Source organism: Mytilus edulis, chromosome 6 (genome assembly GCF_963676685.1).
Source record: "Mytilus edulis chromosome 6, xbMytEdul2.2, whole genome shotgun sequence".
Classification (NCBI taxonomy): Eukaryota; Metazoa; Mollusca; class Bivalvia; order Mytilida; family Mytilidae; genus Mytilus; species Mytilus edulis.
In genome coordinates, this window is record NC_092349.1 from 20,411,627 (window position 1) to 20,422,664 (window position 11,038).

The 11,038-nt window shown below is 33.3% G+C and overlaps 1 protein-coding gene across 1 annotated transcript; it reads right to left on the reverse strand.

Moving 5' to 3' along the window:
• Positions 1 to 1,989: 1,989 nt before the first annotated feature.
• Positions 1,990 to 10,367, reverse strand: LOC139526267 (ficolin-2-like). The gene is made up of 5 exons (XM_071321399.1): positions 10,073 to 10,367; positions 8,202 to 8,605; positions 6,442 to 6,538; positions 5,016 to 5,180; positions 1,990 to 2,231 (listed from the first exon to the last, which is right to left on the reverse strand). Exons 1-5 carry the CDS (start codon positions 10,365 to 10,367, stop codon positions 1,990 to 1,992), a joined length of 1,203 nt encoding a protein of 400 aa, XP_071177500.1.
• Between the last annotated feature and the right edge of the window lie 671 nt (positions 10,368 to 11,038).

The following is an 11,038-nucleotide window of genomic DNA, read 5'->3' on the forward strand; positions in this document are numbered from 1 at the left end:
TGTTTTTCAACAGACTGTCTGCATTCCAATGGGAACAAATTGTGCCCCTCATCTTGCCGACTTGTTTCTTTATAATTATGAGGCTGAATTCATACAGGAACTTCTTAGGAAGAAAGATAAGAAGTGTGCAATATCCTTTCACTTGACTTTCCGCTATATACATGATGTTCCCTCACTAAATTATTCAAAATTCGGTGACTATAATGAACGCATCTATCCCAACGAACTAAAGATAAAGGATACAACAGATACAGTTAATTCTGCTTCATATCTTGATATACATATTGAAATTTACAATGAGGGTTGGTTAAAAACAATACTTTACGACAAAAGAGATGATTTCAGCTTCCCAATTCTGAACTTTCCATTTCAACATTCCAGCAGCACCTGCATACGGAGTATATATCTCCCAATTGATACGATATTCCAGGGCTTGTATTTCCTATCATGGTTTCCTTGATAGAGGGTTGCTGCTCACAAGGAAGCTATTAAACCAAGAGTTCCAAACGGTGGGTGAAATCATCCCTTCGTAAATTTTACGGACGCCATCATTAGTTGGTTGATCGTTATGGAATAACCGTTTCACAGTTGATATCGAATATGTTCCTTATGTCGTAACTACTATCCACTTCCCTTTTCACCACGAATATGACCTACGATTTAGACTATTTGCCGGATTTGTAATAACATGAGCTATACGACGGGTGCCACATGTGGAGCACCTGAGATAACCCCCAGTTTTTGGTGGGGTTCGTGTTGCTTAGTCTTTAGTTTTGTATGTTGTGTCTTGTGTACTATTATTTGTCTGTAAGTCTGTTTATTTTTTAGCCATGGCGTTGTCAGTTTATTTTCGATCTATGTGTTTGACTGTCCCTCTGGTAACTTTCGCCACTCTTTTGCATTTTCTCGACTTTATCGATTATTCAAATCAACCGAGTTCGACTCATCAAAGGGAAATATTTTACAGAGACCTTGAAACTACTTCGATACATCTGCGTTTTCGACACGACGATGTTCGACTTACAAGTTGACCTTAGATGGATTATGGATTTGTATCAAATTTAGAATATATGTCCATCTTGGTTACATAGGTCTGAAAATGGTTCGGTTCGTTTACATCCTTGACTTTCAAATATTCGGCTTTGAGCGTTCGTGAATTAAGTAAACCCAGCTAGAAAAGTGCTTCGAACTCATGAAATTCATAACGTGCTATTTTCAATTTTTTATATCCTGTCGCTGACTTCACATATGACAGGTTCGTGTTTATGTTTCAATTCAGGAACAACGTGAAGAGATGTATACTTATTTTTGAACTTCCAGTCATGTGTGTAAATGAGAGATGGTTGACGTATCTGTGAAACCAGTTAACAGCATTTTGAAACACAAAGTGGTTTAGAGATTCCGTTATGTATATTCTGAAAGATGCCAATGCACGAATGACGCAGATGAACAAAACTATAAATTGACATTTAGAAGCAAAAAAAACCCAACTTTTAAAGATAAACATTAACCAAGTCTTATGTAGAACAATGTTTTTAATTTCAAAAAGGAAAATCAAATATCAAACATGCAATAAAACAAAGATAAGAAAGAGAAATGAATATACAGACTTCAATTGAAATAACTGCCAATTAATGATATCCCGACGATCTAAATCGGAGTCATAATACATTGTTAAAACATTTCATCAAAGATAAAAGGGTAACAATTTTGTAAATAATGTGAATAAAAGATCACCAAACTCTTCATTTCTTTCTAAAACCTTAATCAATATGATACAACATGATATATAGCATAAGTCATAATTAACCAAAAAGAATTCAATAACTAAATTATTTAAAATTTGATATGTCAACTGCGTAAATAAATTTATAGAAAAGTCTACTTTTTCTTCTAAAAAGAACTCAGTTCTTCGTGTATCACTTCATTTATTAACACAACTTGTATCTAATGTTTTCCATTAGCTATATTGGCATATGAAAATGTTTATTATTGTTTTATTTTCATCGATACACTCCTGAGAGAATAATGTGATTTCCAAGCTTCCCAGTATATCCCGTCTGTCGCACTCACTCCTCCATTGTAATACTTCCCATTCGGATTGCCATTAGTACACCAATTAAACCACCAGCCAGCATGTTCTGTCACTCCACAATTTATATGGGGTGATTCATCATTGTCCTTATCCCATGTTGTGAACCCATATCCATCTGGTGTAGTAAGGCTATCGCCTGTAATCAAGTACAGTTAAATAAAATATAACTTTACAGATAGTATATTTTTTTCTACATTTCACTTCATCAAAAACGCTTAAACAAAAATCTTTTTAGAAGCTTTGTTAGTAAAACCGTGTAAATAGTTAAGCAACGATCATTAGACTGTGAACACTGCTTTTTAAACAACCCGCTATGGTCCGGTGCAGTCTTCTCCGATCGAAGTTAATAAGAATTGATATTCTTATTCTTGAGCCGAAGTACGATTATTTTTCTGGACCTCCTAGCATCCACTTGTATGTGGGGTTCGTGTTGCTTAGTCTTTAGTTTTCTATGGTGTTTCGTCTGTTCTATTATTTGTCTGTCTGTCTTTTTGTTTTAGTCATGGCGTTGTCAGTTTTTTTTTAATCTATGAGTGTCTTTCCCTCTGGTATCTTTTGTCCATCTTTTATACAAGTTGGCCGCCGTTACATATCGATATTTATTGAAAGAGGAGGCGTTAAACACCAACAATCAAATAAACAATTGAAAGAATAACAAGTATTACTATATAATTATTTGAAGAGAGATGAAAAAAGTGATATATTGATGTATAGATTTATTTAGGATATAGACCTTGGTTTAGAGAGATAACTTTTTAAATCCGTTATGCGTTTCTAAAATTCAAATTGCATCTATGTGTTGTAAGCAATTACCTGAAATAGATTAGAAATAATCGATGTTTATTAGTATGAGTTATTTCCCTTGACGTTGGTCTACCTACTCAACTATTTGAATGTTTTTACGCCATTTTCATCACCCTTGCGCTATTTTGTTCAAATCATTTTATTTTGGTCGAGGAAGCCGGAATGCCCAGAAAGAACCTCCGACCTTTGTTAAGAAACTGACAATCCTAGTCATTTAGAATCAGAGTCGAACCCCGAACCTGCCATGTGGCAGATTCGAACAGGCTAGAGATCTGTAGTTCGACTACTTAAACCACTCGGACATCGGGGCCCTGACTGAGAGTTATGTTACTGTGAACACGATCTTAAAATATAGAAATTGTTTGTGACTATTGCAACGCTTCATGATATATTTTATGTTTTATTTTTACTTAGTAGTAATATGAAGAAGGGCGAAAGCTATCATAGTGTCACAAGTCGAAAAAAAAACTGAGAACGCCATAGCTAAAAAGGAAAAAGACAAACAAACAAAAGCAAACAAAACAACATAGAAAACTAAAGACTAAGCAACACAAACCCCACCATACTGGGGATGATATCAGATGCTTCGGAATATTTAGCAGATCCTTCTCCAGATGTGTCACTAATCGTGTTGTTCATAGTAGTACAAACTAGATCTTATTCATTTAGTCAGATTCGTTAAAAGGGGACGGGATTGTAGTTACGAAATTAGGAAAATAATCGCTATCATCTGTAAAATGGATCTGCCCTTACGATCAACAAACTCTTGAAGGCGTCCGTAAAATTTACGAAAGATAATTTCAACTTCACCATTTGGAACTCCTAGTTTAACATTTTCCTTGTGAGCATCAACCCCCATCAAGGAAATACAAGCCCGGGAATATCGTATCATTTGGGGATATATATTCCGTATGCAGGCGCTGATGCTCTGTTGCTAGTTAAAATGGACAAACCCCAATTTGGAAACTGTAATCATTTCTTTGGTCGTAACGTTTTATTTTCAACAGACCCTCATTGTCATTTTCTAGATGTACGTCAAGATTTGAGGCCAACTTAACTGTATCTGTTGTATCCTTTTTTTTCAAGTTCGATGGGAATTTTATTTTATGAAACCAAACAACACCAACTCTTTCAATTTGTCCTATAGTTTGCAATTGGGAATACTTTATGTCAAGTGTAGAAAAGTCAAATATAGTAATACTTTTGCAAGATGAACAGTCTAAGATTGTATGTACTATAAAATATCTTTGGATTTTTTAGTATCCACATCTGTATCAAGCCATCTCTAAAATAGGAAGTTTACAATAATTTTGAAGTTCGGCTTTGATTGCTGATAAAATTCGCATCAGATTCAAGTTATCTGCCATCAAAAGGCACAACACTTTGTGACAAAAACATCATTAAGTGTTAGTAGTCATTCTTTTTATGCTGTCACTAAAATATCAGGAGAGTGATTAGGAAATATTTCACACATCAATTTTGCTTTTTTTGTTAACAATAGCAGAGGAGAAGATCCTAGTAGGTGATTTTACTGGCGACTACAACGACAACAAATGATGACAATCAATATCTATTTATATAGAAATAGACACGAAGGCAAGGTATACAAACGGTAAGAACCACCTTGTGAATTCGATTGATGACATAAGAATCAATACAATTAAACTAAATCTTTATATTTGCACTGTTCGATTGCTGCTCGTGTATGATAAGAGAATTAAACAAAAAGTGAAATAACAAAAAAAGACGAGCTATTGGGAAGGTTCTAAACGGAAATTCCCTCCGCAAATTTCAAAATTAATATCTCAAACATCAAACATATGCACAAAAAGTGTCACATTTCTGACTTGGTATAGTTAATTTCTTTGAAGAAAATAACGGATTAAACCTGGGTTTATAGCTAGCAGAACCTCTCACTTGTATAACAGTTGTATTAAATTTTTGAGTGTTTGTAAATCATTGTTTTGTGTCCGTCTGGTTCGGGGAAGCGAAATAATTGAGGATGTTCACTATATAAGTAGTACATGAATAACATATCAAGAAGTAAACACATTAAGTCACAAAAAGATCTGAACAAAACCATAAACTAGATAAACGATATGATAACAATATTTACCAGCATTTCCATTATAGTTTGCAATAGTGAGTACATAGTTTGTAGTTTCATTGCCTACGGCAAACGTATCGTATTCAGCATACCGCATCTCACCGTTCCAGTCTTCTAGATCAATTCGTAGTTTGAAGTTCCCTGTAGATAAGATCTTATGTAAATTGTCATTCCCTGCAAATACAAAAAACATACTAACATGCTGTGCTTCATTTTATCTACCATTTCAAAAGCATACACACTCACACAAACAATGCTGACCGATGTTCCGATCTCATTAATTCATTTAGAATAAAGGGAAACTAAACAAGGGAAACGCAATTGCTCCAAACGTGCAACGTGTACAAAGATTGGTCGCAGTAGTGAATAAACATACAAAATAGGAACTGCATGTGTGCATAAACCATAGAGAATTATAAGAGGTATTACTTTCATCGTTTTACAAAAACAGAAAACTAGTAAAAATATTATCATATCAATTTATATTGATCAATTTATTCAGAACACGTTTCAGAAAAGAAAAAAAAATGTTTGATAAAAGGTAATTTCTTAAACCAAACAGTTGAAATTATGATTACCGTCTCAGCGCAAGAACTTTTCATTGTCAGTGCCATGTCGGTTTTTAAAAACATATTTGAATGCTCTAAATTACTATTGAATGTGTCAATCTGTTCGAGCATGTCTACACATTGATATCCGTTCTCGTATAAGCTAATATCTTTTTTGAAAACTTTGACAGTCTGCACAGGGAAATTTTTTTCACGTGGATGTTAATCTCAAACGAGCTTATACGTGAATTTACGTCAACTGATTTCACATGAGTTTCACGTGAATTTCATAATTATGAGAATCATATGAATGATTTAACACATATTCACAGGAATTTTTAAAACCAAGTTTATTCAAATAACATTTAAATCTTTAAATTTGATCAAGTTTATACAAATGACATATAAATCTTTAAAGTTGATCAAAAACAAGAAAAATACAATTTTGTTGGGTTAAATTCATGTGACAATATGCACATTATTTCACGTATAAATCCGTTTGAGGTGATTTCATCTAGGTAAATTTCATCTAAGGTTTACGTCAAAGTCGTGAGCTTCAAAAAGATAACGAGAAATTGCCTGCTTAGTTGTTTTTAAATTCAAATGCAATCATGATTTCAATCCATTCCAAAAAGGGTTTTCATTAACCAATTCAATATATATAAGAACTAACATTTTAGAAACAAACACTCATTACTTCCTTTTTGATTAGTTGGCTTGTTAATTTATACCAAGGAACTTAAATGTCTACTAAGTAACAATTTACAACTCATGTTTTGTTCACTGCTTATATCGTATCGTTAACCACACAATAGGAACCTTGATTTCTAACTTAACATCCCGAAAATCTTATATAAATTTCTGTCAGGTCTTTTCGGAATACTTACCTAACCAGAATTCCGAAGTTACATTCCCGAATCCCTCTTTGTACTCCTGCCAAGTTCTGTAGAAATCTGTTGAACCATCTATTCTTCTTTGAAACACCTTTACATTCAAACATTGAAATATAAGAATTACAAATTTATGGCACATATTTGTAGGTATTGTATAATTTGTTTTAAAAATTGTAAAGTTGTATTTTATTGTCACTTGTTTTATTATGTATCCGTAATTTTGATCATTATTGCAATATAAAATGAAAAAGATAAGTCTAAGTTGTACAATACAAAGAGACAACCAACTCATTAAAAACTGAGGTGAGCTCTGGTGTTCTACAAGATTTAATAGACTCGGCAAAGTATTCATAATTTTACAAAACAAAGGTAATAGCTAGAGTGTATACTGATTTATCAGTATAAAACTAAGTTAAATGTATCATAACATTATAGATAATCATTTTGGGAAATCAGTAAGGACGATTGTAAGTCTTGGACATGCTGACAGTCAGAAATATGGTTTAAAGAGAGGATAATTGAATCAATATATTTTTTCTTTTAATTTAACAACATGGTGTACCAACGGATTATGTTGTATACCCTTCCAGGAAACCTTACAAATGAAATGTTATATATACATATGTAGTTATATTACATATTCTGACATAATGCGTCTATGGCATACAATAACAAACCGTTATATTAAAAAAATGTTCATGTTAATGTCATTCTAAAATTTTCCTAGTTTCTAGCAATACAAATTTCCGTGATATAAAATTAATTAAAAAATCTTGGACCAGTTAGTTTTGATAACACAGTCCTTTTTTCGTACCAAAGTACAAGCTACTTGGATGATGATACCCTCGGGGATGTACAGTCCCCTAGTTGAAGCATTGACTCAGTGGTAGTGATGACTTGAACGGTACTAGTTTTACTGCACCGGATGCGCATTTCGGCAATTATTGGTCGATGCTCGAAGGCAAAGTATTTGCAGATTCAGATTTAAATAATAGACGATGTTACTTTTGCTCGATTTATTCTTGATGTTTTGTTTACCGTTATGCGTAACTTCGACTTATTCCTTGTGTCGTAGTGTTTTTCTTAATTTATGCCTTTATTATCCCCTATATGTCATTTCCTTTTTATGATATCTGCTGTCTTTGTAAAGAAAGAGATGTGGCAATAATTTTGACTTAAAGTGGCATTGAATTTCAACATTTATTCTGAAATATCAAAAAAGGCAACACGTTGATTATCAAATGAATCGATTTCAAAATATTTAATGCTAGGTAAAACAAAATCCTATCATTAAATTACATTATAGCTTATAAATACGAAGGTTTTGGGGGCATTTTATCGGGTCTAGATCTTTGGGGGGAGGGGGGGGGGGGGTAGCACCCTTCAATCCAAATTTTTCTGTGTTGAAATATGCCATGGTTGATATTGAACCTTCTTTTAGGTTTTCGGACCAGGAAAAGCGGCTAAAGTATTTCTAACCCTGTATGATGTTATAAACGTTATATTTAATACAGAGACATGAAAGATGTGATGTGTCACGGCCAAGTTATAAGCAACATTATATTGACATATTACACCATGAATGGCCATTTTACAAATTATTAAACGCAAAATTAAATACGTGTTGAGGACTTACTCAAAAGATATCATGTAGCAAAAAATTGCTGTTTCATTGACATATACAATTTATTTTAAAGCATCATAAGAATTGTTTCTAACTACTTTGTAATTTAATAAAATTTAAAATGTATTACCGTCCATTGACCAGAACTTGTCATTTCGCAGTATACATCGAGAGGTTGATTGTCAACATATATTGTGTAAACACCACTAGAAACACCACTAGAACTTCCGCCAGTAACACCACTACAGTCAGGTCCGTTGCTTGTTGGTTTTTGTGTTGTTAGTTTTTCCATTGTTGTGCCATGGTTTGTTGTCCATTCGCTTGTTGTGACACTGAGGGTGGTTCTCTCGCTCGTCATGTCAAGTCCGTTGCTTGTTGGTTTTTGGCTTGTTAGTTTCTCCATTGTTGTGCCCTGGTTTGTTATTCGTTCGCTTGTTGTGACACTGTGGGTAGCTCTTTCGCTAGTTATGGCAATCTTTGTTGTCTTTTCGCTTGTGATTTCAGAGACTGTTGTTTCGTAATCTTCAGTTTCATCTATGATATAAAACAAGAACGTGGAATTATGTAAGATATTTATGCAGTATGCACGCTTGAGAAAATAAAAATAAAACTCACTCAGAGACAGCCTACAGGTCACATACTTCTGTCCGATGTGAGCTTTTAACACAAAAAGGTCGAAATGCCCCCTTGCCTCAGACAATTATAATGCCGACGAATTGTCAAGACAATTGAAATATTCAAACATCTTTAGATCATGAATTTAGTTGAGTAGAATGTTGAATATTTTCATGATAAAGTTTTAATTAAACAATAGGTGTTACTTCATTTTATGATTTCAGTAAATTATGTCGTATAGTTTCTAGAAATTGAGGTTTTCAAAAATCAGATGAGCGACATAAAAAATTAAGGGAATGTGGCATGCTTTTTCATGACAATGAGACAATTATTATCAAACAGAGATCAAAGGACAAGGATATGTATTCGATTTAAAAACTGTAGGTACTTTCCCTTACAAAAGACACAATCGAACATTTTACTGTCTAAAACAACTAGTGACTCGGGAATAGAAATATATGGTCACTTAGGTCTTCTTCTGACCTGCAGCAAAACCCTTGCAAAAGTGAGGCGTATTTTTAACTGTGTGGGATGTAAAAGTGTACAGCCACATCCGGTCAGAAGGGGGACGTTAAATTCGATGCCTCGTGTTAAGAGAGTGTCACGCTCCTTGCATGTTAAGAATCCTTGCAACAAGTCTCTGAGAGGTTCGTTAGGGTCTGTTGCATGGCAAAATGTATGTGTCTATCCAGTACACACTCAATTTCAAGTGGCAGTCCAAATTTTTCTCGACCTTTATCGAGGACGGCCTTTAAGTTGTGTTTATTATAAATTCGTTCTCGTTAAAAACATCCATAAAATATTTGCACGTTAAGTAACCAACAATCAATCAATTCATCATAAAGTTTTCATGCTTTAATTTGGCGACTTTTTTCAATGTTTGTTTTGTTTCTGAATTGTCTAATTCTGCACACATCATCAGAGTGTTTCATTTCTTGTTTTAGTTTTTAATGTGTGGATATTTCAACTAAACATATGTTATTCAATGCACAAATAAATCTATGTTGAAATTTTGCAAAGGTAAAATCACAAAAATACAGAACTCCGAGAAAAATTCAAAACGGAAAGTCCCTAATCAAATGGCAAAATCAAATGAAAAAACACATCAAACGAATGAACAACTGTCATATTCCTGACTTGCAGTGTTGAAGGCATCGATGTAAATTTAAGATGAAGAACGGCTAATAAATGAACAACGTTATTGTTTTGAATTAATACACATCAATTAACAAACCGATAGAATGAGTAAAAAAAAACGATTACAAACTCATCTTAACAGGCGTATTACGTAAAATAAAATTTACTACATGCTTTTGTAAAAGCATTCATAAACAATATGATAAATTATTGATATTTGAGCAATCTTTAAGTGGAATAAAGCTTTACCTCTTTGCAAGATCAGTTGTTTCTCAAGAGATGAGCTGTTGTTTGCAGATTGAGATTCACGATATAACCCACAATGCATTGTTGTACTGTTGAAGACTGCTGAATTACAGGTAGCTGTCATTGCACACCAGTAAGCACAATGAATTTCACTTCTCGTTATTTCTTTTTCTGCAATCAAATATTCGTTTCCTGGAGGTAAACCAGTTACAACATGAAAAGCTTCATTATGCTGTTGAGACTTCTTCACCAAAAAAATCAAAACAAAGATGGCGTATGATACGTCGGGTAGCAACATTGTGACCAGACGTCTGATTGTTGCATGACTCAAAATTACACAGATAAAGAATTTATATATCGTTTTTTCGTGTAGGTGTGTGTGTAAGGAATCGTTGATTGGCCATTGCTAATGGCGGTTGTTGATGAACGGGTAGCTAAGAAATACATATTTGCCTAAAAATCTGGTTTTTTTTTATTCAGGAAACCAATAACAGCAAAAGACTGTAACATGTGTAATTACAACCTTGATGTATTGAACAATTAAATTCAATATCCATTATTTTATTCTCGTGTCACGTTGAACCTCTACAATTAAGAAAATATATATAATGAATTTCATATTTGTTGTTTCAATTTTTTTTAATTTTGAACAATTACCAATCGATCTTTTTCGCAAAGTACCCTAATTTTCTTTTTAATTTCGTTTTTGTTCTTCTATCTTTTAGCAAGTTCTATGACCTACTTGGAAAAGTGTATAATTAGGAATAATTACATAACCATCATCTAAATGAGGGAGATTATTTTCATTAAACAATGGTAAAGGGGATAAAGAGTATTATTATTTGATTTTTAAACAACAATAACACTAAAAACAATATGATAATAAATAACAAGAAGTCCAAATGTATGCTTATGGGATCTGAGAGAAAACTTGAGAATTGTAACGATGTTTTGTGTGTATTATCGCAA